Source organism: Cyanistes caeruleus, chromosome Z, assembly GCF_971803275.1.
Source record: "Cyanistes caeruleus chromosome Z, bCyaCae1.hap1.1, whole genome shotgun sequence".
Lineage (NCBI taxonomy): Eukaryota > Metazoa > Chordata > Aves > Passeriformes > Paridae > Cyanistes > Cyanistes caeruleus.
Genome location: NC_141732.1, coordinates 80,609,907 through 80,637,678, shown reverse-complemented (window position 1 = coordinate 80,637,678; position 27,772 = coordinate 80,609,907). Strand labels below are relative to the sequence as shown.

General features: G+C 47.4%; 2 protein-coding genes across 5 annotated transcripts in view; one reads left to right on the top strand and one right to left on the bottom strand.

Moving 5' to 3' along the window:
• The window catches only part of ELAC1 (elaC ribonuclease Z 1), a 511,775-nt gene that overhangs the window by 239,248 nt on the left and 244,755 nt on the right, over positions 1-27,772 (bottom strand). The window lies entirely within an intron of this gene.
• Positions 1-27,772, top strand: part of MYO5B (myosin VB) — a 142,328-nt gene that overhangs the window by 42,738 nt on the left and 71,818 nt on the right. For all 4 annotated transcript variants that reach the window (XM_086867480.1, XM_086867478.1, XM_086867479.1 and 1 more), the window contains exons 5-12: positions 3,607-3,763; positions 5,684-5,827; positions 7,248-7,329; positions 10,910-11,017; positions 12,993-13,102; positions 14,635-14,900; positions 19,732-19,813; positions 21,346-21,486. In XM_086867480.1, coding sequence (XP_086723606.1) covers positions 3,607-3,763; positions 5,684-5,827; positions 7,248-7,329; positions 10,910-11,017; positions 12,993-13,102; positions 14,635-14,900; positions 19,732-19,813; positions 21,346-21,486 — 1,090 coding nt within the window. The remainder of the gene's footprint in view (positions 1-3,606; positions 3,764-5,683; positions 5,828-7,247; positions 7,330-10,909; positions 11,018-12,992; positions 13,103-14,634; positions 14,901-19,731; positions 19,814-21,345; positions 21,487-27,772) is intronic.

Genomic DNA, 27,772 nt, shown 5'->3' with positions numbered 1-27,772 from the left:
CCCCTGCTGGCACCAGCAGTTGGTTAACTTGTACAATGAAGAAGGGAAAGGCTCTGCAGCCTTTATTCCTGAAGGCTTTTATTCCTGAGGTTGGAAAATGTATGTCTGAACATGCATTATCCACAAAAAAAAAAACCCTGGAAGAGACATATTACTGCAATTGCAGGAGGTTGAGTGGCCTGCTAAGAGCAACTTTCTTTTCATTTCATATTATTGATATAATCCAAAAGTTTTTTTGTGCCACAGAGAGCTCACCTGGCCCATTTCATATTACAGCACATCAGCCATTAGGGCAAATTTCTTGAGAATTCAAACTCTGGAAAAATGGGACCTGGCAGAGTGGCTGCAGCAGTAGTAAATTGTGTTGGCCATAGTTTTGTCACTAGGCTCAGTGTCTTTTGGCAAACGTCTGTTTAAAAAGTGACAAGCCAGAGGGGAGGGATAAAGCACTCAGAATGCCACTTAAAGGCATTTTGGTGATGGGATCTGAAGCCCAGGGGATCTGTGGGTCTGGGCTGGTCTCTGCCTTCCCCAGTCTGGCCCACCCCAGTAGCTGGTAATAGAGAAGTTATGAAGGAGGTTAGAACTGGTAACAAGAACTCAAAATTGTGACTCTTAAATAGAAGAAAAATGGGCTACCAACTACTACCTTGCAGCGGCATTGTCTGGGTGCCAAGTAATGCATCTTGGAGATTTTAGCATCATTTAGCTGAAGACTCACCCCCAGACTGGTGGAGCTTTTGTCATACGGCTTTAAGAGAGAAGTGTCAGGGAAATGTTATCTAAAATGAGCCACTTGGGCCATACCTTTCATGAAGAGTAGGGTGGGAAACAATAATTCTGAGGTAACTTTTAGGCAAGTGTAGCTCTAAGCCATGCCAGCTTTGCATTTGCAAACTCCTTTTGCAGGGATTTTGGTGGTCACCTCTCCCTTCTGCTTCTCCCTCACCTCTGAGCAAGGACAGCCTGTTCATCCACCCTTGCAGCCCATGCCAAAGCCTCTGCCCCTTTCTTGGCAGCTGACAGGAATTTTGTCTGTTGGATCCTGCTGATGGCCAGTGTGGGATTTCACTGATGGAGCAGGAGGTTGTCCACGGGTCACTGAACTGTGGATCCACTAAGGATCTAAGACCAAGTCCAGATGTCAGCCAGCACCACCAGCATGTTCACCATCACCGTGTCCTCAAGTGCCACGTCCACACTTTGTTTGAACACTTCCAGGCATGGGGACTCCATCACTTCCCAGTAGCATGTGCTGGGCCTTTCACCTGGAAGAAATTTTTCCAGATATCCAATCTAAGCCTTCCCTAGCAGAGCTTGAGGCCATTTCCTCTCCTCCTTTCACTTCTTCCCTGGAAGGAGGGACTTGCAACCCACCTCACTGAGGATGGTCAAAGCATGGTGGGGAGTTTCAATGAGAGTTCAGTCAGAAATAAACTGCTACCAGGAACTGCTGCTGTGGGTTCCTCCTGCTCCCTTCTGGGGCTGGGTCTAAGTTTCCCTTCCCCTCTGTGGAGCTGGCACTGTTTTTCCCCTGCTGGCTGCCCATGCCTGGTGGCTCGTGCTGCCAGGAGAGGTTTGTTGCACACCTGTGGAAGTCCGAAGGTGTGAGACTGCACATTGGCAGCCCTGTGCCTGGATGCTGCCAGCTGGCTGTGGGAGAGCCTGGGTGGCTTTGCCAAGGCCTGCTGAGGGCACCACGCTGTGACTTAGCAAGAGCAGGCTGTCCCCACCCGGGATGAGTCACTGGGAGCAGGGGCTCTGGGATGCTGCTGCCTGGCCGAGGGCGTGCTCCACTCACAGCCCGTGTTTCTGCACTGCTGCCGGGTTGCTGGGGTGTTGTAGGCTCCTCTTCCCTTTCTGTTGGTTGGTACCCAGGAGAGCTAGCTGGCTGGGGGATAGATTAAGATACACTTTGTGAACTGGTGTCTGGAAAATGGAGCTGGAAATTATCTTGTCAGTCTGCTGCTGCTGAAAGCTTCTCAAAGTCATGGTTTACACCAAAACGTTACACGTGACTTGGCTGAGGGTTTTTTTTTTCTCAAACCAATTACCTTGAGCCTAGAAGGAATTAAGATGTCTGTGCTTGACAGTGAAGTAATGGTGTGGTGTGTCTGTTGGAAGTGAAAAAGTGGTGTATGACAATCATTTAGCCTCTGTCCTCATCTGGTATAAACTTGAACTGAATATCTTAAATTGAAATGTGCTTTGATGCTGTTTCCTGATGTCAAGAGAACTGAAAGGTATAAATTTATTGTTGTTCTTGTGTATGGGATTTTCTGTGCCTGCTTTCAGCTGTGATTCATGAAAGCCAGGGCAGAGTCTGGGAAACTTAAGCTGATCTTACTTAAAAACACACTCAATTACGTCCTTACAGCTTACCCAAGAGCTTGGGTATATTGGGAGCTTATAGTAAATCCTGCAGTGAAAACTCTGCCCTTCCCAAAGTCTGCAGCCAAATTGCAGAGGTGCTGGGTTTGCTGTGTGCTGATGATGCCCTGGGGAGTGAATCCCACTGCAGCAGAGGCGCCTGGCCCTGGAGCCAGCAAATCTTTGGGATTGTTCTAAATTGAAAATGTAGTTCAATTTGGAGCTCCTCTTACTGCCTTGGCCCTTTATTTGCCTTGCAGCTCAAGCATGTAAAGAGATTAATTATTGGGATGTATCTGGTGGGTACCATGCTGGGAAGGACCAGCTATTTCATGGTGACTTGTGCAACGGGTGTTGTGTGAATGATTAATTTAGCAACTGGAAAAAGGCATTTGGAAGCGTTCATGCTCTGTGCAAGGCTCAAGAGCTGCATAAGATGGTGCTCCCTCAGCTTCTCCATGCAAAGTCCTGTGCCTCAGAAGCACCTGGTGAAGTACCTCTGCATTTCAGATCAGTCACAGGATTTAGGGATGAGTTGCTGGTGTGAGGAGTCTGATGTCAGACCTGCTTTGTGTTGTTGTTGTCTAAGTTCTAACCAGATATTGGGAGTTGTGTGAAAATACTGATACTCATACAATTGCGTAGAGAACCAAGTGGTTTCTTCTCACAGTCTCACAGTTTTAGGATGCTTGATTTTACAATTCCAATGTTTTTAACATGTTTTGAGTGTAGAGGAATCTTCTAAAAGCAAGTGTCACGAGTCGACCGTGTTTTAATGAACAAAATCTCAAATGCTTGGGTGAAGGAGCTGGGGGAGGAAATGAAATACACAGTATTAGGAGCTGATACTCAGCCAGTGCCTTTAATAGTTGTCCAGACAAATGTCCAGCAGCAGAGGTTGGGTGTTGCTGTTGGTAAGAAATGGGCTTCCCAGAGTCTCAGGATGAAGGAGGCAGCGAGGCTTCATGCAGGGCTCAGAGCTCACTGTCTCTGCAGTCCTCTGGAGATGTTCTGGAGATGTTGAGTGTCCTTCATGTCTCCTCTGGGAAGTGTCATTGGTTGTGTGTTATTATTCACTGTTACTTTCCTAGTCCAGAAGAAATCCCGTGTTCGTAACGCCGGTGGCAGCAGGGTGGGGAACCAGCGACACGGGAAGAGGGTGCAAACAGCTGACAGGAAAACGGATTAGCTTAGAGAAGTTTAGGTTTTATTAACTTTGCTGCTCTGGCTCGCCAGGGATGAGAAGAACCAGTCCATCATCGTGAGCGGGGAGTCAGGGGCGGGCAAGACGGTCTCCGCCAAATACGCCATGCGCTTCTTCGCCACCGTCGGGGGCTCCGCCAGCGAGACCAACATTGAAGCCAAAGTCCTGGCCTCCAGCCCCATCATGGAGGTAAAAGCTGCTCCCTTTCCTTTGTCCTGCTTGCACTCTGCCTCTCCATAAGTCACAAGTACAGTGAGAACCCCTGAGGTTTGCGAGACAGGTCTGATTTACAGCGTAACAGCGCCCTGGAGCTGGACTGAAATGCAGAAATTCACCAACAGCCTCCATTTAGACCTGCATTTGATGGTGTTAAAGCTGAGACTGAGTATCCCCAGCACATCTCCAGGAGCTGGGCTTTGATGGGGCTCCAGAGTGGAGAGCCCAAGGAGTGCAGATGTTTTAACCAGAAATAATAATAACCTCTGTTAGTGTTTTATTATCCTCTTCCTCCTTTGTCACTGCATGGTGCCCCCCAATCTCCTTCTTTTGTTGTACAAATATGGAATAGAAAAAAAAAGAAGAGACTAATCGATTTGAGATATTCAAATTCATTTTTATTGTTGTTAGTTTTCTGTGGGTATCAGTCACCTATCAGCCTCTTCCCGTAGGCAACAGCAATAGGACAAAAGGACATAGTCTTAAGCTGTGTCAGGGGAGATTTAGGCTGGACATTAGAAGGAATTTCCCCATGGAAAGGATGGTCAGGCCTTGGAAGGGGCTGTCCAGGGAGGTTTGGAGTGCCCATCCCTGGAGGTGTCCAGGGACCACCTGGATATGGCACTCAGTGCCCTGGGCTGGGTGACAAGATGGGCATCAGGCACAAGTTGAGCTCGATGGGCTGGGAGGGATTTTCCGACCTGATTTGTCAGTGATGGGGGAATAACAAGTCTCATTACAGAGAAATCCTTGCCCTGAAGGAAAATAATTCTTCTTCTAAATACAAAAGAAAGGGGAAAAGCAGCTTTGTTTCCTTTCACTGAAGCCAGACACTGAAAATAAATGTCTGAACAACAAATTCTGAATAATAAATGTCTAAACCCCAATTTCCAAACAGATTTTGGGGTCATGAAGTGCCTTCAGTTGATCTGGGCTTTTCCAAAGTCAGTGGAGCACTTCAGCCTCAGCTGACTTTCTTTCCAAGGCGGGAGCCCAGCAGTGCTGCTTTAGTGGTGATGTCCTGTGCTTAACCTTAGGCTTGGCTCAGCCTCCAGGGAGGTTTCCCATCACACTGCCTCGTGCCAAATTGTCTGATGGACAGGGAGGGGGTGGCTGGTCCAGAGTGGGACACCCTGCTGCAGTGTCCAAACCAGTGGTGGTGCAGGTGAGGAGCAGTAAGAAAAGCCAGCAGCTGTGTGGGGAAAACTGGCTGGTTTTCTGGGGGTTTACTCCTGGCAAACCTGCTAGTTTACTCCTTTCCTCACCCATCTCCCTTGCCTCTGTGAAATGCAGCTGTGATAACAGGGGGCACTTAAAACCATCCAAGAAAAGAAATTGATTGTGCACACTATTCTTCTGTATGACCCCAGAATTTTATTGCTCTAATTTCCCTGCCTGTGTTCAGTTCTGGCTGTAATTTCTAAGTGCTGAGGCCAGGCAACCTGCCTGTCTTTATTGGAAATTGATGAGAACATTGCCTATGCAGAAAAAAACATAAAAGAAAACTGCCTGGTTTGCAGAAAAACCTGAGTTAAATGGGCTTGTGGAGGAAGAAGACCTGTCCAGGGAAGCTGCTGGTGGTGACTCTGAGCAGAGGTGGGGGCATCATGTAAGGTGGGACATGAATGTTGAGGATTTTGTGGATGTCGATGATTTAATTCCTGTACAAATACTTGTATGCATTTTTCTTCCATAAAAACCCTGGAGGCACTGCATTTTCAGTGAAGAGTCCTCCCCAAAGTCACACTGTTCCTCTGCATCCTGCATCTGGGAAGGGGTTTTCCTCAAATCTTCCAGCGACTGTTTATGTAACACTGATTGCAAATCGAAGTGTTTAAAAAAATTAAAAAACTCAATTAAAGATTTATGTTTAATTTTGTTTGTTTTCTGCAGGCCATTGGAAATGCTAAAACAACAAGGAATGACAACAGCAGCCGCTTTGGGAAATACATTCAGATTGGCTTTGATAAAAGGTACCACATCATTGGTGCCAACATGAGGACGTATCTGCTGGAAAAATCTCGGGTTGTGTTTCAGGTGAGGAGTTGTGGGGCTTTTTTTCCTTTTTTTTTTTTTTTTTGGATGCTGTATTCCAGGAGTTCAATGGTCTGGATCTTTGGATTTAAAAAAAAAAATAATAAAAAAAATCTGTTTACAAGTAGAACCACAGAATTGTTTAGGTTGGAAGTGACCTTTAAGACCATCAAATCCAACTGTCCCCCCACCACTGCCATACCCATTATAGAATCATCATCTTGGAACGGTTTGCGTTGGAAGGACATTAAATATCACCTCATTCCACCCCCTGCCATGGGCAGGGACACCTTCCACTGTCCCAGGCTGCTCCAAGCCCTGTCCAGCCTGGCCTTGGACACTGCAGGGATGCAGGGGCAGCCCCAGCTGCTCTGGGCACCCTGTGCCAGGGCCTGCCCACCCTCCCAGCCAGCAATTCCTTCCCAATATCTAACCTAAATCTACTCTTTCTTTCAATGGGAAGCCATTGCTCCTTGTCCTGTCCCTCCATGCCCTTGTACAAAGGCTCTCTCCTCCTTCCCTGTGATCGTGTCCCCAAGTGCCACATTCACACAGCTTTCAAACCCCTCCAGTGCTGGGGACTCCACCACTGCCCTGGGCAGCTGGGCCAGGGCTGGACAGCCCTTTCCATGGAGGAATTGTTCCTAATATCCAGCCTAAAGGTTTAGATGTCCCCTGGGACATCTTGAGGCTGTTCCCTCTTTTCTTGTTGCTGTCTCAGTGCACACAGCTTCCAGATGTGTCTTTGGGACTCAGTCTTGGAGTTCTTTTTGGTTTCAGCCTGATGACCCTTGTCCTGGGCTAAGGTGTACCTGGGAGATTTGTTAGATAGAGAGCCAGGGAGAACAACTTGCGGGCAACAGCATTCAGTTTTGGGCACGAAGAAAGGGCAGGAGAGGGGCTGGGAAGGCTGATGTCTCTGCCACAGCACATCCCTTGGGTTTCCTGAGCAAGCTCAGGAGAGGCTTTCTTGGTTTCTGCTTGGGATGTAGATCAGAAACTGCTGCAAAAATTTTGTCCTTGCACAAAAGAAGAGTACCCCAAATACAAAAAAATCTTAAAAAACGGGCAACTTTGAGAAGCCACAGAAAGTAAACCACCTTCATTTATATTACTGTGTGTTTGCAAGTCAGTGCTTGGTGCTTCATTTAGCCTGGTTATTGCAGAGGGGGATAAGATGTGGAAGGTAATACAGAATTATTTACTTTCTTTGCCAGATGGGCAACGTGTGTTGGTCAGGCTGGGCACCTCCTTCCTCCCAGGTGGCAAGGAAAGCATCCTTGTGCTGGTTTCACTGGTGGGGTCTCGATGGTGGGAAGCAGGGGTGGGAGCAGGGTGGCCCTGGGCTCAAGGGGCACCTGTGTGAGGTGGGAACACTGCTGTGGCCTCTCCGTGCCTCTGGTAACTCAGCGTTTCCCCACAGGCAGAGGACGAGCGCAACTACCACATCTTCTATCAGCTCTGTGCCTCCTCAAGCCTTCCAGAATTCAAAGACCTTGGACTCAGTAAGTGCTGGCACATCCCTGTGCTCTGCTGGCTGCTGCCTGGGGCACAGGAGAAGTGGTGGGGTCAGAAATGTGGGTCACTGGTGAGGCACTGGTGTGCCTGGGCAGTGGGAGAAGGGGAGGGAGATGAGGTTGGAGGGATTCTGCTGCTGGGTGGAGCACAGGCTGGCTCACCCCATCACCAGGGATGTGGCAACTTGGTGAGGGTGGGCAGGCCCTGGCACAGGGTACCCAGAGCACCTCTGGCTGCCCCTGGATCCCTGCAGTGCCTGGGGCTTGAAGCAACCCAGGGTAGTGGAAGGTGTCCCTTCAAGGTCCCTTCCGACCCAAACCATTTTGTGATTCCGTAGTTTTGTAAAAAATCGGCAGCAGGGCTGCAGTGAAACTACATTGCTGTGGTATATGCCAGCTGATGCAGGGAGATCATGTGTTAATATTGTACCAACCTTGCATGAGGTGTGTATTTTAAATTGAATGTGAGCGTGGGCTGATCTGGACAGTGTTTTGGCAGGAGTGGTTGTGTCCTTTGAATTCATTATGCTTCTTTTTTTTTAAAATAGCTTTTTTTATTTTTTTTTTAAAATGGCTAGCTCCTGGAATGGGTTGGGTTTTCCTGCTGGGATTTGCAGCTAAACCTCTGTAGAACACCTAATTCAGAGGATTTGCACTTGCAGCAGGTGGTGCAGGGATGAATTTTAATTGTTATTTTATCTTGAATATTTGCTGTTGCTTAGAGAGAGAAGCAGGGTTTAAACCAGGCTTTTTACCTACTTTGGATAGTGAGCAAGGCAGGTTCTGATCCCAGCACAGGGTCTTGCAGAGGTTGCCATCCACACTGCGATGGGATGGCAGATGAAGAGAGGGGCTTTTGGTTTCTGGGTAATTCTGAGCTTGTCTGAATGACCTTTTGGGTCGCTGTAGGCACGCTGCCCACACAGAGCACATCACGTGGACCATTTTCAAGAGTTTATGCCATGCTGATGTGCTTCATTTTTAAAAATGTACCCTGGGTAACGATGATGTCTGCTGGCATCTTAGAATTCAGACACAACTTATTTCAGCTCCATCTGGGAGATGAGTTGACGTGTGAGGGCTCCAGCTGTGAAACCACCGCTCTCTTCTTGGGAACATGTGGATCAAGGGAAATACCAGTCTTACTCATCACAGCTCTCTAAAAGCATCATCTGTGTTTGTGGTGACTGGTGGGAGTGGAGGCTGAGAGGCCTTTGCTGTGCTGGCGCATCACCCAGGACATGTTTGTGCTGTTGTGACTGTGGCTCTCAACTTCAGCATCTCAGGGATGAATGTGTAATGGCAACAGCTGGCAGTGCAGGAGGAGTGGGTGCCAGGGCCACTAGCCTGCAAGGAAGCCTTCTTTGGGTCATTTCTAATCAAAATTTGTTGTCAGAGCCTGTCAGTCTCCAGCTGCTCTCTGTGGCGCTTTGCATTTTCTGTGTCACAGCATGCACCCATGTCCAATGGGTACTGGAAAAGAAGCAGTTCCTTCCAAAGGTGAAGGTGTGTGTCCTTGGTGTTTCCTGCCCTCTCACCTTGCAGTAGCTGCAAAATGCCTCCCCGGAGTGTTTTGGGGGCTGTCAGATGTGGGGCTGCTGACAGGCTGTGTGGGGATGGGGATGTGGGTCCGTGAGCTGCTCCTGTCGGTGTGACACCGGCTCAGCCTTGGCCCCTGGGATTGCTGGTGCTGGGCAGTGGGCTGAGAGTGCAGAGGTGCACAATCCACTTGTTCTTCTTTCTTTTGAGTGATGTTTTTAATTTCCAGCTTTGCCTTGGATTTACTGGCCTGCTTGAAGGTGACTAGTCAGAACTCAGATTTATTTCCTCGTGTGAGCTGTACTTACCTGTCAATCTTGTCTTCCCAAGGCTTATACAAAACAAGAGGTGTCTTATGTGAAAATACACTTTTTATTACTCATGGAGGAGGATGTATATTTTTCCATCTGTAAAACAGGAGCTATTGCTTCTCCTTTGGGTCTTGCACATACGAAGAATAGTTATTACTTCCTTTTATGTTGCAAGATGCTGGAAAACAAAGTCTCTAAACATGCATGAGCACAGCAGAGCAAACCAGTGTTGACTTCAGTCAGAGTGATCCTAAAGGCTTAATTTTAAACTAGAAAGTAAATATTTGACTTTAAATGGTGATGTGCAATGCAAGTGCCTTTTGAAGTGTGGTGTCTAGCTTAATGATGCCTGGGCAGTGGTGCAAGTCGGGAACGTGCTTTATTTGTTTGCAATGAATCAAAGGGCTTGCATGGTTGTTAAAATAATTAGAGATCTCAAAATGCAGGGATTGGAGTCAGTTACGCCAGGAATGACTTGAGGCAGAAACAGATCCCAGTGTGAATGTTTAAAATCGAGAGCTGATATCCTGGTCCCATCGGCCAGCACCAGCCCTGGCTGCATCTTGCAGGACGATGTGCAGCAGCATCAAGCTGTGAGTGGGATGTGCTCCTGTTGTGCTGGGGGACCAGCAGAGACCTGGTCTGCCTGACCCCAATCAACATTTTCTGCCCCTTGTTCCTGGTGCTTTGGCAATCAGTAGAATTACCTAAATCTCTGGGTCTCAGGGCTTTGTATGCCAAAAAGCATTAAATGTTTCTCTTTAGAGCCTGAAAGTACAGCTAATGCAGAAGCCTGTGGGAGGCTTGGGAAGGGATGGGGAGCTTCTGGTAGCAATTTGAGTCAAGAAAAGTGCATATTGTAGTGATTTTAAAGGTTACCACTAGGCTGGCATGGAGCACAGTAGGCTTTTTCTCTATATTCACGATGCTTGGGGAATATATTTGTGTGTGTTAATGAGTGGGTTTTGGCAAATGACTCCTACTCAGTTCAAATGAGGCTGAGGCTGGTGCTGAGAACTGATTCTGGGTGAGGAGGAGAGGCTGCTCTGGGGATGAGCTCTGGCTCTGCCAGGGCTCAGCCAGAAGCCTTGTGCACACATCTTACTGCTCTGGGCCTCATGGGGAGCCTTGTTTTAAGGAGGGGGATTACATGTGCAGCTTTCTTAAGTGGACACAAATCCCGCAATCTCTTCTTGTTTTATTTGCATTGGAAATGCCTCTCAGCCTCCACAGGATTTGTTGGTGTCATCCTGGAGTAACTTTGCTAAAGCACAGATGTTCAAGTGGTGTAATTCAGGCACCGTGAGCCATTCTCCATTCCCTTTGCTCCCAAGGATTAAGGCTTTGTGTAGAAAAGGTGTTAAAATACCTGAATCAGTCATGGATGTGTAAAACAGGATGAGGAATTACTGAAAGTAGTCACCTCAGTATTTGAAATGGTCTTCTCCCATGTGATGGAGCTGTTGCTAGAATCCCAAATACATCTCAGTGCTGCCCTGACTGAGCTTGCTGTGCATGGAGAAGAGGTTTCCTCCCTGCAAGAAGCAGCTACAGCCACTCACCAAGTGGCAAAAACTCAATTTCCTGAGCAAACTGGTTCAAAGGGCACAGGTGCCCTTCAGGGGTAGGGGACAGGGAGCATCCCAGTCCACCTTCTGGGGAGTGGCTGCAGAGGGGGAGGACTGCTTGCTGATGTTTTTTTCTTTCTTGTCTCCTAGCATGTGCCGAAGACTTTTTCTACGCTTCTCAGGGAGGTGACACGTCCATCGATGGTGTGGACGATGCTGATGACTTTGAGAAGACCAGGCACGCCTTCACCCTGCTCGGTAAGGGGCTGCTCTGCACAAAGCCTGCCCAGCTGAAGTCTCTCACAATTGTTTTCAGTGTTTTGGCTGAATTATGACATCTCTGTTGACCTAGCTGGCTTTACTTTGTTCTTCAGGAGGAGCTACAGAAGTGTAGCTGTCCATGAAGCAGCAGTGAGGTGGAGAAGGATGTAGAATTTAAGAGAAGCCTAAACCATTCTGAAGTCAAGGCAGGGCTGCAGTGTTGACTTGCTATTTTTTTGCCCTGTTTACAGGCAGGAGAAGAGCTATTACTCTGCAGTTCAGTCTGTATTGTGATTGAGGGTGATGTCACTTCTTGGATCACAGCGTTGTAGCTGATTCCTGGAAGTAATGAGCTGAGTACATCCCTGCTGTGCAGGGCCCACATCTACATGGCAGCTGCAGAGGCTGTGGCTGTGTCCAGCCCCCGTGCTGCCAGCAGGGCTCTTTGAAAGGAAAAACAATCTAGAAGGGAAAACTTGGCCCATTTATTTGTATTTATCTGAAACCGAGTTTATGAATCCTGGTCGGTCTCGGCGCCTCTTGGTTCCATTTCACAGGTTGGGAGAGGAGCTCATGGTGTTCAGAGATGCCTGTGAAATCCCCTGACCAGCTGTGCCTGCAGTGAGTATGGGGACTCACAGCAAGCTGTAGAACTGCAATTGTTTCCCCAAAGTTTGTCCTCTTTGTGTTTTAGATGGGCCTCATCTCCTTCCCTTTGGGGTCCTGTCTTCGCCCTGTCTTGTTCAGTGTGTGTGACCTCTGTTAACTACTCAAAAAATATGATTCCTGGTTGCTCCAGCCTTGCCCACAGGACTGTAATCCCTAGAGAACTCTCTCCCAATCCCCTTGGCACGTGTAGTGTCTCTTTGGTTCCCTTCTCTGGCTCCTCAAGCAGCTCCCCTGTCTCCATGCTGGTCCCTGGGATGCCCTGTGAGAGCATCTTCCTCTGGGGCCAGTCTGATGATGATTTTCTGTTCTTCACGTGTTTCTCTGTCTCTGCTCTTCCTCATCTTCCTTCAGTGTTTCCCAGCTCTGCATCTATTCAGGGCCTGGTGAAATTGCTGCTACGGTTTCCAGTCTCGCCTTTTTTGTGTGTAACAAGAAGTCAAATTTGTCTGCAAATCCCCAGTCCTAGCCAGGCTTAACTCCAGCTAAGAGTTCCAAGTAGGAGCAGAGCCTTGCTCCTTTCAGTAACCTTGAAACATATCTCACTGTGCTGATAGCAGAAAAGTCCCGAGAGAGAGAGAAAGGGAAGCTCTGGATAATTCAGAAACCAGCAGGTGATGTCTCAGACCTTGGGTGGATAATTAGGACACCAGCCCTGAGCACAAAAGGGACACAGAAACCCAGCTGGGACATTAAAAAAATGCAAGATACTGCAAGCAGGCCATGTGCAGGCTTCTGCTGAGCAAAGCTCCTGCTGGGAATGCCTGTAAAGAAAAATAGACAAAGCGATATATATATATAAATAAAATGTGTAAAACAATGGTATCTTACACCCCCAGTAAAGACCCACAACATGTAGCTCTTGTAGAGATGCTGGGGAGGGTAACACAGAGCTCCCCATCACCTCCCTGGTGACTTGCTGCATCCAGCTGTGCCACCAGTGTGGAGGCATTGTGCAGGGCTTTAATTTTCCTTTCTTTTTGTGGGACGTTGGCAATAAGTTGTAATTTCTGTGCCTGGGCTGTCAGCAGGCTGCGATGAAAGACAAGCAAGTCCTTGTTCTGTGAAAGCTGCAGAGCCCCTGGAACTCTGATCCTGTTTGATCACTGCAACACCCTTGGGTTTGTGTGTATTAAACCCATCTGTGTTAAAATTGAGATTTTATGGTGTATTTTTTGGAAGAAGCCTCACGATTCTGAAAACCAATTGCCTCAGAAGGAAATCAAACACTGCTAGCACCTTCAAATAAACTCAAAAGCGTGTTTTGTTTTCTTTTGTGACAATCAGCTATCAATTGTTCCTGCAGGAGTGAAGGAGTCTCACCAGATGACCATTTTTAGGATAATTGCTGCCATTCTGCACCTGGGGAACTTGGAAATCCAAGGGGAACGAGATGGTGAAGCCTGCAGTGTTTCGGTAGGTCACCCTCAGGAGGGGGCACCTGGGGAGCTGGGTGTGCTCAGGAGTCAGGCTGTGTGATGTGTTGATCTTCACAGCAGTGTCCTTTGGTAGAAAGCCCTTTTCCTCCTGGTTTTCTTGGCCTTTTTTTGAAAACTCATCAAGAGCTCCTCGTTGCTTTGTTTGTTCCGGGAAATAATGCATTATTCCTCCTCTCTGGCCAGCCTGCAAGCAAGATTGTTCAAAAATTGCTTACATCACTTACATCCCAACCCACCTTTGACTCTTCCTGCTGCCTTGGAGCACCCAGTGCAGGGTCCTGGGGACTTGTGACACTGATGGTGACACCAGCACAAGGTGTGATGCTTTACAACTTTCCTCCAGGCAAAGCCACGGAGCTGCTGCTTGTAACGTGGCCAAAGGAGCACTGCATAGTAAATTAGCAAAAATAAATAGCACTAAAGATGCCTTAGAGGCGGTTTTTCTCCTTTTGTGTGTGCTTAGAGGTGGGGGAAAGTAAAGCAATTATATGGAAAATACTGTCCTGTAAATTATCATTGCATCCCAGGCTGGGTTGTTTGTTCCTAATTAAAGTATTAAAAGGGTTCTGCACATGCTTTAGTGTTACCCTTGAGATAATGTGGTCTTCAATGAGTGAGATGCTGGGGGTAATTTACTTGGTATTTGGCAACATGGATATGTGAAAGCCGTCTGCTTCAACAGTGTTGAGTTCTATTAATGAGGTTCATGTTGTTTAATTACCTTCAAATGTAATTGCACGGTATTAAATCAATTCTGGTACAACCTTGACTCTCTGGTCAAAAAGGTATTGAAGCAATAAAATATCCTAGAATTCTTGTAAAATGCACATTTTTGTGCATCCCCAACCCCATCCAGCGTTTCTGAGTACACTTGCCTAACTGGAAACAATTTACTTTCTATAGATATGTATTATTACACAGAGGAAGGGAAAATTGTTTTCTCGTTTTCCAAAAGGCAGTGCCTGCTATCTGACCATAATAGAGACTCAGAACTGCTTTGTCTTAATTTCAGAGGGGGGTGGAGAAATACATTGCACTAAAGAAAATGAAGTTTCATTTCATTAATTGTGCAAAGCCGAAGCCCTTCTGGTAATGCACGATTTATAACTTTGTTATTCAGGATGGAGTTGTTTTGTAAAAGGCATGGTGTCATGGCATAGACTAAGCTTTAGTCTGAGGCATAACCAGGGTTGCTCAGGGGGAGAGCGTAGCTGCAGCTCGAGGAGGAATGAGGTGGAGAGTTCTTTTTCCCGTGGGAATCTGCTCTTTGTGAAAGCTCAAGGATAACCAGAGCAGGACCAAGACTCAGTCCCACCATCCAGAGCTGTCCATGAGGACTAGCACAGCTGCATGGGTGTACCTGCTCTCCTGTCCCCCTCGGAGACGCAGCTTTCCACAGGTTGTTATAAAGAACTGCCATTCCTTGCGCAGATCCCTGAGCTTGGGTGTTAAAATGCCAGTTTGGGGTGTCACCAGCCTGCTGATTTTGCTTCTGGTCCCCCCTCCCAGAGTGAAGACGAGCACCTGAGCAACTTCTGCAGCCTGCTGGGCGTGGAGCACAGCCAGATGCAGCACTGGCTCTGTCACCGCAAGCTCGTCACCACGGCCGAGACCTACGTGAAGAGCATGTCCCTGCACCAGGTGGTGAACGCCAGGAACGCCCTGGCCAAGCACATCTATGCCCAGCTCTTCAACTGGATCGTGCAGCACATCAACAAGGCCCTGCACACCACTGTGAAGCAGCACTCCTTCATCGGCGTGCTCGACATCTATGGGTAGGCACCTCCTCAGGCACTGCTCAATGAGTCCTTAATGATTTGTCTTCCTCTCCTTGCAAAGCTCACACTGCTTTGGCTGGTGGCACGTGATGGGAATAATCAGAAAAGAGCACAGTAAATGCGGGAATGATAAGAAAGGATCACAAAAAAGTGCTGTGTAGTTTGCAGTTTTGGTCCTCTTTCAGAGTGTGCAGCCTTCAGCGCAGAATGGTGCACGGGGGTCGGTGTGAGCACTGGGTTCTGGGATTTACCTCCCATGCCCTTCCCATCTGGGGTTTCTGTCTCCTGTGCTGTTTAAAACAACCTTAAGGATGAGATGGGGTGAAGGTGCTGCTGTGGAGACCAAAGACTGCCTCATCTTGCTGTGGGGTTTGAGGACACTACTTTACTTCATCCGTGAAGCCGCTGCTGCAGGGCCCTGGTGCAGTGAGAGCTTTCAGAGGAGCTTGGCAACCTGTGGTGGGGATGTAAGGTGCAAAAAGCTCCAGCAAGGCTTGCAGCTTGCACCCTCAGGGGCAACGAGCCGCTTTAAAATTGTTCTGGGTACCCATTACTGCCCAGTTTGTCCTCCTGGCACTTGGGTGGTGGTAGAGGAGGGACGTGGGAGTTGTCCGAGTTTATTTTAGCTGAAGTGCTGCAAAGAAGCAGAAGACAGAAGGAAGGGATTCTCTCAGTTGTGGGGTGGAAAAGCAAAGAGGTCTTGTGGGGTTTGGGTTTTACCCTCCATTTTTTCAACACTTTTTTTTTTTTTGGTGTCTCTGGGCAGCAGGGGCAGGAGAGAAGTCCCAGGTGGTCCATGCAAGGCCAGGTTGGATGGCACTTGGAAGAACCTGGGACGGTGGAAGGTGTCCCTGCATGTGGGGACTGGATGACTTTAAAAGGTCCTTTGCACTCCAGAACTGTTCTGGGATTCTGTGGTTCTCAGTGGGACAGCAGGGGTCTCCTGTTCTCCCTTGACACATCAAGGTGCTGAATGGCTCCTGTTTCGGAGGGGAAGGTGGAATACACAAGTTGCAGCTGCTCCAGGAACCAGTCCCTAACCCAGGGCAGTTGCTGTGCTGCTCAGTCCCAAATCCTGTGTCCTCTGAAGGTCTATCAGCCCTAGCAGAACCTTCAGGTTCAGAATGAAGTCTTCCCAAAGCAGTTCTGGATCAGAACAAAAAAGCAGCCCGATTTTAGGGCTATAACACCCACGCAATTGCTGGAACTGTGTCTTGTGTATAAACCCTCCCACGAGGTTTCTACAGCTGCTGGTATTTGGGACATTGGTTTTGACATCTGCTGGAAAGCCACAGCAGCAGAAAGGATGCCAGAAAGTGCTGGAGCACCAGTGCAGCCCCACAGGTTGCTGGTCTCCGTCAGTAACTGCTGTCATGTGGCAAGGTTTGCAGGAACACTGCTGTCAAGGATGATAACAGTACAGTTCTGTTTGGTTTGGGATTTCACTGGGAAAGCTTGAAGTGATGAGGTTGCTCTCTCTGGTTCAAGTTTCTGGGTTCTCTTGGGAAAACCTTAAATATGGCACAGTCTTGTTCAAAGACTGTATGAGACAGAGAAGCTGTTTCCTGTCTCTGTCCCTACAAACAGAATTTTCTGCTGGCTGGAATATGATTAATGAAGCTTTAAGATGGAGCCCTGTGGGTGATGGTGGGTCCATACAGAAAATCGGGTGCCTGAGCTAGAGGATCAGATTTTCAGAAATCTGAATGAAAGGAGACTTGAGGATAAGGCTCATGAAAGATTAAGCTGGGCCTGAAAATCTGTTAGTGTGGAAGAAAAAACCTCCTTCAGCCGGCGGTCTGTGCGTCACGTCCAGTGCGTGGGCCAGCAGATGCTTTCACAGCCCTGGTGACACCAGCAGGGCTTTTCACAAGGACCTGCAGGTCCTGCTAAAGAGGCAGATTTGCAGGGGAAGGTGTCCATGCTCTTAGCTGAAGTGCTTGTGAGAGTCTGGTGTCCTAAAATGACCGTAAATCCCTTTCATAAATGAGTATTGCTGTCTAAATGCTGAGTAATTAACAACACAGGGAATATGGATGATGATAGCCTGACTTTGCTGAACTTCAAAAGGGGTTCTCCTAACTCTAGTGTTTTTTGAGTTTTTAATGCATTTTTCTAACAATGAGATTTTTTTTTTTTCCCCAAGTGGATGTTGTTTTTTCCTTTCCTTTGGGAGAGGGATTGAGCTGGAAAGGCAGGGAGCCCACAGGCAGCTTCACAGCACATCCTTGACACCCTCAAAACTTCTCTCTCCTGGTGCTCCTAAGGGAGGATTGTCCCTATGGGTGGGATTTCTAGGGGTGGGATCCAAACAGAGGATGCAGAAGCTGTAGGGTTTTTCTTCCAACTTTCTCATGCTCGACCTTGCATCCTCCATTCTCTGTTAACACTGAGGTGAGAGGGTGCAGCACTCAAATTTCTGTATTTATTTCTTTATTTCTTTCTGTGTTTATTGAAATGGGGTTATTTGCTGTAGCACTAATGCTGAAGTCAGTCAGAAGAGTGGATCCGTGTGGCACTCCTGGACTTGCTGGGGACAGCTTGTTCCCCCTCTTGTTTGCCATGTGAAGTGTGAACACCCAGGCGACCAGCTGTGTGCTGGACTTATTCATGAACTATAAATATTTTAATACAAACCTTGGTGCTGCAGAGGACTTGGGAGAGACTACCCACACAGCAGAATGTGGAGCAGAAGAAAAACCAAAATACAGCATTTTCCCCTTGAAAATCTACTTACGGGAGCTGTCCCCAAGCTGGATGTGCCTTCCAGGGAGCCACAGCGATGGGCTGGAGTGGTGAATATGCTTAATTTCCCACCAAATTACAGTGCACTAAAATGAATAGGGACCAAACAGGCACTGTTTTGCTTTCCCCACCAAGGATGCTGCAGTCCCTCTGAGCAGGTAGGGCCTCCTGGTGAGCACACACATAGGGCTGGTGACTAATCTGCTTTGTCAATTAGCAAATTGTGCTATTGGAGTCCCTTAATTAGCAACTTTGTGAGATCTCCCTTGGAGCTGGAGTTGTACAGCAGCTCTGCCCCCGCCTGGCCCTCACTGGGAGGGTTCATAAATCACATCTGGTGTCTTGGAAGGGGAGAAGTTTCTATTCCGATTTCTTTTCCTCGTGTACTCCTCATTGCCTTTTTCCACCTAGCTCACTGCACCTCTCCACCTGTGTTTTAACTAAATCCTGCCCTGTTGCTGTGGGGAAGCTGGTGTTTCCCAACAGTCCTGGGATTTCACGTTCCTCGAGTTGCAAGAGCTGGAGGTGCTGATTCGCTCAGCCACGCAACCAAGGTCGAGCACAGTGGGAGCTCTCCAAGGACACACTCATCACTGAGGGACAGGCCATGTGTTTAATGTAAACATTTGCTGTCCCAGGCACCAGATTCTGTTGCATGAAAGACTGTAAATCCCAGTTTCTGGGAAGGGAATGGATTAAGCATCCTTTGCTTGGCACAGGTGGCACCAGCTGCGGGGGCAGTGCAGAGGTAAAGCAGTCCTAGGTTTCCTCAAGGACTGTGGGGGTGATAAAAACAGAAAACCAGCTCATTTCTCCCATTCCCCTTTTTCTTTTGCCGTTTGGCATTGCATTTCCCCAGGGACACTGGCATTTTGTGCAGTGACGGCATTGTCACCTGGAAGTACCAGGGGAACAACTGCATCACCTCAGGGAGTGGCAGAAGTACTGATTATTTTGAGGAAGAGAGGTTGGAAAGAAAGGGCTTCATTTATTCAGTGTTTAAAGACTGTTCTGCCAGCTCCTACAGTGCCTATTACCCAGACAATTATTTAGTCACATATTTATCATTACAGCAGCTTACTCATTGAACACAGGAAGCCTTCCCACTTCTCCCCGTGGTTTAATCCTTACAGTCATGTGTCAAAGACTTTTTTCCCCCTTCCCCCTTCCAACCGTGCCTTAAAAATAGAAATATAAAACACATAATTCCCAGGGGTAACTCAAAATACCCTCTTTGAGTTTCAAGAGCAAGCCTGGCTCCCTGTGCCTGTCCCTGGATGTTGTGTGCTTCAGCCTCAGGGGCTCTGCTGGCTCCCTGCTCCTTACCTGTACTTTGTGTTACTAAAACTGCATATTTTTCCTTAATAATTGTGACTAAGAGGCTATTTTTGGGCCTGTTTTGGAGCTGATGTGTGTCAGGGCAGGGTAATGTTTTGGTGTAGGGGGCTGTGAAAGTCCTGGCGAAGAGGTGGAGCACTGAGTCCAGCGCCAGGGTACCTCTAAGATTTCTCTGAGGAGCATGGAGTTGGAGCTGAAATCACCATTTTTCCCCTTCTCCCTTCCAGAAGTTGCTTACTCACGTGTGTCTAATTTTTGTGCTAACAGGGATGCAGTACAGAAGCTATAATTACAAATTTAATACCTTCTTTTTCTGCTCTATTAAATTCCATTAAAAATAGCACGCCGGGTCTTTTAAGACAGCAGCTACTGTTTCTTCATCACCTTTGCGGTGAGTGTATTCGGACTTAATATTTAATAATATTTTTCCCCAGGAGAGGCAGTTACATTTCTTGTCTCAGACAGAGCTGATGGGCAGGAAGCTGCAGTCGTGCCAAATGTCTCGTTCATGTGTGGCAGGAAGGACCTCTTGAATCCCTCGAGTTGTGCCAAGGGAAGATAGATGTTTTGAGGAAAAAAAAGTGTAGATCTGGGGTAGGAGGAATGGAAGAGATGCCTGAGTAAGTGGTGTTCCCCATCACACAGATTACTCTCTTACAGGAAAAATAAAAAAATAAAAAATTAAAGAAAGGGAAGATTTTGAAACAAAGCAGTGCCTAATGCTGATTTATTCATTGCTTTGCAGGTTTGAAACTTTTGAAGTGAATAGCTTTGAGCAGTTCTGTATCAACTATGCCAACGAAAAGCTCCAGCAGCAGTTCAACTCGGTAAGGTCAGCTTGGAAACGTTCCATGAAACTGAGCAGAAAATGTAACGAGGCAGGGTTGTTGTGTTTCTGGCTTCTGCTTAACAGCATTTACCTGCAGCCTGGACAGATCATGTAGATCCTTTGGATGCCTCTCTCCCAGACATTTCACTGCAGTGGATCTAGATACTCCTTTCAGGCTGGAAAATGTTGCTTATTTGGTGTATAAACTTGACCCTGGAAATGGATTTGCATGTGGTTTGTGCGAAGGCTCACATATTGCTCTGAATAAGTATGTAATTTGCCTTTTTCCTGGTGCTGTTTCAATCTTAAAACAAAACCTGGATGGTCTCATGCTGATTTTCAGTGTGAATTAAAATAAGTTGTGGTCGTGGAAACCTTTCCATTAAGCATGGCTTAAACCCGAGAGATGAAAAGTCTGTATTAAATAACAGGATTTGAAACACTCCCCACTTTTCACTTGGATGTGCCTCACAAAACCCAGAAATTTTCCTATTTTATTTGAAACAATCATTTACCTTCACTGGAAATGGAAGCAGTAAGGAGTTGTCTTCTGCTTTGGTTGTAAGTAGGGAAGAAAGTACTGTTAATTTCAGGATACAGGGGAAACTTGTTAAATTTGAGCATTTAAGTACTGCAGATTAGTTTGGCCCTTTGAAACCATATCATATGCATGGACATGAACATTTGCAGTCTATCTTACGCATCAGATAGATCACTGCTGCTAAAAATGAAAAGTAAATTATGGATTGTATTTGCACTGTTCATATCTTACTTGGTATGTCTTAACTATCGCTTCTGAAGCTTATAAATTCAAACTTCAAGATGACATGTTTGAAGAGATTTTAAAAAGCTATCTTTGAAGGGAAAAAAAAGTGCGTTTGAAAAATCATTTTTTAATATGCTTTAGAGTATCTCAGAAATAGCCTGAGACAATTTATCTGCTTGGGCAGAGGTCTGAGATACGTAAGCCACGCGAAGATTTTTTTATTACACTTTTTTTTTTTTTTTAAGTAAGAATTTTCAATAGAAGTGTCCCTGAGTCAGTCAGATGCTGCTGCTGATATCCCTTCTGGGATGATGGGCGCTCTTTGTGAAGCCCTGCTCGATGGGGAACACGGACTCTCAGCCCTGGCTGGTCTCCCAGCTTGTGAACCTGCTCCAGGTCACTGCTTTAATCAGCAGAGCAATAAAGCAGAGGAGGATTTCTGTCAGCCCAAGAGATATATGTGTCATTGCCACATCAGGATATGGCTTCCACCTCGGCGCAGTGACAGCTCCAGTCGTTATGCAGTGAAAGTCATTTCAAGCCTTGTTTTTTCCCTGTGCCGTGGTTTCCCAGTGCAGTGGTTTTATTTTCCTTGCCAGGAGCTGAGCTGTGTGAATGGCAGAGCCCATGCAGGCTGTCTGTGAGAGCACCCAGAACCTCTATGGCTTTGGGATGTGCTTCTGGAATGCTGAACTCCAGCAGGGACAGGGGAAAGGGGCTGTGCTCTGCTGGCACTCGGTGACCCTGCTTTCTCCCACTCCCAGCACGTCTTTAAGCTGGAACAGGAAGAGTACATGAAGGAGGGAATCCCTTGGACTCTCATAGACTTCTATGACAACCAGCCCTGCATAGACCTGATAGAGGCCAAGCTTGGGATCCTGGACCTGCTGGATGAAGAGTGCAAGGTAACGAGGACCCCCCACCTTTTTGCCGGTGTCTCTGTTTCTATAAAAGATCCAAGAGTGGGCTTTAATCTGTGGTGCCTTTCAGGTGGGTAAACATCTCCTTTCATGTGTGTTGCTGCTGTGCTCATGGCAAGAGCAGGCTTGAGTTGGCGTTTGCTTTGGTTTGGAACATTTCAGAGCCTCCTGGGCAGGTGTTTGCTCCAGACCCTGTACCTGCACTCACCATGTGCAGCCAGTGCTCGTGTGCCTGGCCTGGCTGTACTGAGGAACAGCCACTGATTGAGACCTGATATCTTTGGCACTGCCAGGAGCTGGAGCTCCTCTCAAGCCTTATTTTGTCTCAGGGGAAACCCGAGTCCTCTTGCAAGAGCTCTTTAAGGTAAAGCTCATTGCATTTAATGGGCAGACTTCAGAGATGTTGGAGAGCGGTTTGTTCTCTTTTGTCCCCTCTCTCACTGGCCAAAATCTTGTTTGAAATTTGAGAGTAAAAACCAGAGTGGTAAACCTTGATGACAGTCCAAAAGATAGGTTGGACTCCTTGTCCACCCATTGTTCAGTCATGAATAATCAAGTATACATAGGAACAAGGAATGTCAGAGGGCAGGTTTCCTTGGGAAGTTGGGATGCCTGTTTTGAAGCTCTTTGATGCTGGAGATGTCCTGTTGGAAGGGGATGGGGAGTGCCTTCCTGCTGGGTGTGGCTGTCATGAAGAGCCTCAGTCTCTGAGAGACGCTCCTCAGCTGTGGGATGTCCCACATTGTCCTCAGGAAGGGTTTCCATTGAGACTTGGATGTTTTCTGTGCCAGGAAATACCTGACTGTGGGAGGCCTCTGAGTGTTCTTGAGCAAAGGCAGGGAAGAGTGAAACAAAGTGTTGGGAGAGCTGAAGTAGGTAAGGGGCCCTCACCAGTGCAGCCAAGGTGACATGAGGGACCCAAGGAATTCTTTTTGTGGATCCATGAGTACAGGACAGGTCTGGTGTCTCGAGAGCACAAGAGTCATATTGTATCGGAGGGAAAGGGTTGGGATCCATTGTTCAGACAAGTTTCCCTGGAAAAGGATGTGACACCTGTGTTGGCTACACCTTTGGGCTGAGCTGGAGTTGGGGCTTTGCCCTTTTCAAGCCTGTTCTCAGGAAATCTCCTTAAAAGCGAGAACAAATCAGACTTAATGTTGATGTCCTTAAAAACAGTATCTCAGCCAGTGCAGGTTCGCAAGGAGGTCGGATTATTTGCCTGATATTCAGCACCATTTCATCTGGTCTCTGTGCTGCTGGGCCAGTTAAATTTTGAAGGCTCAAACTGTCTCCTGGATGCTGTAAGGGGCATAAGGAAAGTTCTCCTGCTGTTGAGAGTAACACCCTTGGCTCCTCTCTGGAGTATCTGGCACTGGTTGCTGCTGGTGACATTGCTGGTGGTGACATTGCAGCTCCCATATACCACCAGTACCATCTACCTACTTTTTCCCTCCATACTTATTTGACAAAACAACAACCAAAACCAAACCAAACAAACAACCAAAAACCCCAACAAAAAAACCCACAAGAAAACCAACAAAAAACCCAACAACAACAACAAAAACACCTAAAAACCCCCCACAAAAAACCAAACCAACCAAACAAAAACAAAACAAAAACCCAGCAAAACAACAACAACAAAAAAAACCCCAAAACCACAAGAACTATTCCCGCTCCCTTCTCATCAAATGACAATTATCTGGGTGTTTACCTGTCAGTGGGGGATGCTGTCATTAGTCACAGGCCCTTATTACCGGCCCTGTAATCGCCTCTTTTATTACAACCTGCAAGTGTTCTCCAGATTTATGAACATTTCAGCAAAACCTGTCAACTGAAAGCAGCAGTTTATGGATGAAAACCTTCACCCCCACGGCAGTGTTTCACCTCCTGGGGTGGGACCACAATAAAGTAATTACATGCCAACTCGTTAGAACCCACGGCAGTGGATGAAAACACTCTGGGATGTGAAACGGCATCAGGGGAATATTTGTGATGATAATAATGAAGCATTAGTGCAAATGCAGAGGGTTTGTCACTAATGTTCTTGCTTCACAGTATGGGGCTTTTTTTAATCCCTAACATGTGGCTGGGAGGAGGTGGCTGGGTACGTGCTGAAGCAGTGTAGGTCCTAGGAGAGTCTTGTTGCTGTTTGGGGAAAGATTGATGTAAGAATTGGCGGTGAAAGAGAGAGCTCTTGAACTGGGGTTGGGGTGTTAAGGACTAAGCCTGTCTCCTGAAAGCTAATGAGAAAAACCCTACTTCTTAAAACAGCCTTTAGGATATAGAATTATGGAATCACAGAATCACAGAATGGTTTGGTCTGGACCTTAAAGTTCATCCTGCTCCATCCCCTGCTCCACCCCTTCCATTGTCCCAGCTTGCTCCAAGCTCTGTCCAACCTGGCCTTGGACACTGCAGGGATGCAGGGGCAGCCCCAGCTGCTCTGGGCACCCTGTGCCAGGGCCTGCCCACCCTCCCAGCCAGCAATTCCTTGCCAATATCCCAGCTGGGCCTGCCCTCTGGCACTGGCAAGCCATTGCCTGGGTGCTGGCCCTCCATGTCTTTGTGAAAAATCCCTCTCCAGGAGGGAGATGTTTATGTTTGGGTTTTTAAAAACAGCTTTGTAATCATAGGAGTTGGAAGCTGTTCTAGAATTATTAAGTTTGGAGGTGGCTTCTGGAGCTCCTTTGGTCCTTTGTCTGCCCAGGAACCCTTGTAATCTCTCTGGACTGTGACCTGTGTCCTCTGCTGAGGGACCCTGGAGTCCTTGGAGAGCCTTTTCCCTGTTTTCTGCACAGGAGCTTCACCAGCCTGGATCTGTAGCTTTTAGGACCTCTTGGTTTTGCTCTGATGCCAGAAGAACAGTGAGAGTTCATGTCCTCTGTTCAGAAAAGCCTTGGCCAGAAGCCAAGGCCACCACGATGGTGGGACTCCAACGTGCTGAACTGATGAGCCCAAAGAGGTGGGAAAGGGCAGAAGGGCATCCAGGAGAACCTCCCCTCTGGTGAGCTGTGAAGGGTGGGTGCAGTTAGTGTGGGGCCAAGAGGGAAATAACCTGGGAAAGGACTAGAGCCTGTCAGAAGAAATGAAAGATGGAGTCTGTGTTCTCTAAATCTGGTTGTGGGAAGATTGCTTGGATATCTCGAATGGGTTTTTGGTGTGGTTGCACTTGTAGAGGGAGTTAATTTGGTGGAGGGAACAGCACACTTTGGAAGAATTTGAATGCTTTGAATTCTGAGGAAACATGTGGAATGACTTGAACTCTCTGAAGAGGGAAACAGAAAACACTGGGAAATGCAGTCGAGCCTCTGCCAAAGCTGGGTTGAGCTGTCCTGCTTCTCAGGCTGAAACTGCATGCCATGTGGGCATGCTGTCTGTCTTCCAGCATTCCCAAGTGCCTTGGACAGTGCTCTTTTTGGCACAGAGTGGCATTTTTGGGGCTGTGCTTTGCAGGGCCAGGAGCTGGACATTGTTGGTCCTTGTGGGTCCCTTCCAGCTCAGGACATTTTGTTTGGGAGCAGAGTCAGAGGTTACCATGGGTGGCCAGGTTTCTCCATAAGGTGTCTTGCTACCTCACTGTTTCCTTGCTTTCACCCTGGCATGGGAGTGAGAATGAAAAAATGAATGAGAAAACAAGTGTCCATTTCCATTAAGTGGAACCAAAAGGGTTCAGTCAAGAACAGGCTGATTGGAAAGGTTCCCGTGTCAATGCTGTCATCGTTGTCCAAGATTTGTGAGGGATCTTTCTGCTTGTGGAGCAGCCTGACCCTGAGGCTGCCAAAGGGGGATGTGTCTCACCAAACCCACGAGCTCCCTCATGCTCTTGACCTCCTCTGTGGCCCCATTTGTGTTCCATGGCACGTCGCCACTGTGTGATGCTGCTAATGTGCCAAATGCATTTTCTAACGCTGCTCAGAAGATGCTCTTTAACCTTTGCTGTGTCCTTCTGTCAAGTGCCAGGAACGCTGTGCTCCGCTTCTGGCCGACTGCTCTTCCATCTCTCTTGTCTCCGTGCTTCGCTGCGAACTTGGGGATCTGAGCAAATGTGTTTTCCTTGTCTGAACTCGTTAGTTTTTTGGACATCAGAAATTAGCACATGGCCTTCCTGTCCAGGGGGATTTCTGCTCCACCAGCAGATACACAGAGGTTGGACCCCTGGGCTTTCCTCTCGGGCGGGACAGCCTCCCCTACGTCACGCTGTCAGCTCTGATGACTTTAAAGTCAGGCACATCACTTGCAGTGGAACGTGTTTCTGGAGTGCAGGAGCAGCCCTGGCTCTTTTCAGGCTTTAGCTTATATTGGAGTGTTGAGGAGTAAAGAAATAAAATGTCAGTAGTTCCTACTGTGTTTTCAGAGTTGACTTTTAGATCATTAGGTTTGCATCGTAGAAACCTTGAATGGTTTGGGCTGGAAGGAACCTTGAAGCTCATCCAGTGCCACCCCTGCCATGGGCAGGGCCACCTTCCAGTGTCCCAGGCTGCTGCAAGCCCTGTCCAGCCTGGCCTTGGACCCTGCAGCGATCCAGGGACAGCCCCAGCTGCTCTGGGCACCCTGTGCCAGGGCCTCACAGGGAGAAATTCCTTCCTGATATCTAATCTAGATCTACCCTCCTTCACCTTAAGCCATTAACCATTGTTTCTTCTATCCATTTAATTCTGTTGGAGGTGGTGGTGGAGGGAACCTCAGCCTTTAGTCCAGGTGGTCCCAAGCACCTCCTCACCTGGCTGGTGGGTTCTTGGGGGGTTCCTGGGGGGTTCTGGCTCCTGGGATGCAGAATGGATCCTGTGGGGTTGGCCCTGGCTGCAGAGGGTGGGTGTGACTGTGGCTGCAGGAGCACCTGCCAGCACCAGGGACAGTGAATCCGGAGGGGAGGGGACCCTGCCTGTGACAGGCAGAGGCATGGTGGGGACAGAGAAGCACAGGCAGTGACCTTGTGCAATTCCTGGTATTGCCTTTATTCTCTTTAAAGATTTAGTACTAAACTTGCAAGGCAGTCTCTTTTCCCCTTCCCCATCCCCTAAAAAAATGATGATATAGCCTCTAAATATCTTCCTCAGTTTCTCTAAGGGCCTCGAACTGCCAAGGTAATACCAAAAGCTGTTATAATAGTACAGATAATGGCCTTGTTAATTTTTATCTTTGGAGCTTGGTCCCTATCAGGTGCTTCCCAGGCAGCTAAAAATACCCAGGCTGCAGGATGGTGAGCAGGGTACGGCAGACCCTCTTTCTGGGAGGCAGGAGCGATGACTTTGAAGTTTAACTCCGAGATAAGCAGGTTTTTCAGCAAAGTGGATGCCCTGGAAGAGAGCTGGTGCAGGATAAATCTGGCTCAGGGTGGCTGCAGTGCTCCTGCTCTGCACCTGTGGCTTAGTTCTGCCCAGGAGGCACCCAGTGATACCGCCAGAAACGATGTTTTTGCATGCAAATATTAAATATAACCCATGAAAAGAAACACATCTACATTTATATAACCGAGTCTTACCTTGCATAAATAAAACATGTATATAATTGCATAGCTAAGTGCCTTTCAATATTTATATATAGTCTGTGTTATTTATGTGTGTATCCATAATTGGCTACACTTAAAAATTATAAAATATAAATAAATGTGGGAGAGCACGTCTTACATGCGTGGCTGCTGCATTTAATTCACCCTCATTACAAGGATTGGCAGGGGGTGCTTATCCCTGTATCCAGAACCCTTCTGGTGTGTTTTGGTTTGCTGTCATGAAATCAAAGGCTGTTTCAGAACAGCATAAAGAAGTATTCCTCACCTGTCTCATGTTTTTCATCTTCCTGCTCTCTGTCCCTATTTCCTCTGTCATTTTTCATACAAAAGCCTATGTAAAGTCCACATGGATCATCAAGACCTCTCTCTGTTTCTGCACAGTTGTTCTGTTCTAAGCTTCGTCCCATCTAAGTTTAAATATTGACTGAGACTGAACCACCTCTTCTTCTAACCTAAGTATTCAATTATCCACTTTTTTGTTAAAAATATATGTAGGTGTGTGTGTATGTGCAACCACTGCTGTGCTCAGCAGTGATTCATGGGGTGGGGATGAACCCCATCAGTAGTGGGGACCCCAAAAGGAACAATTTCACTGTTAAATAAACCAGAACTTCATGCATATTGTCTCATGTGGCAGTTGTGGAAACTATTCTGTCACCTAAAACAGTATTAAAAAAAAAAGGTTGGTGCCTGAGTAGTTAATGTATCTAGTGTAAAAATAGTTCCTTAATATTTCTGTTCTAATAAGTATGTGTTTTTTGT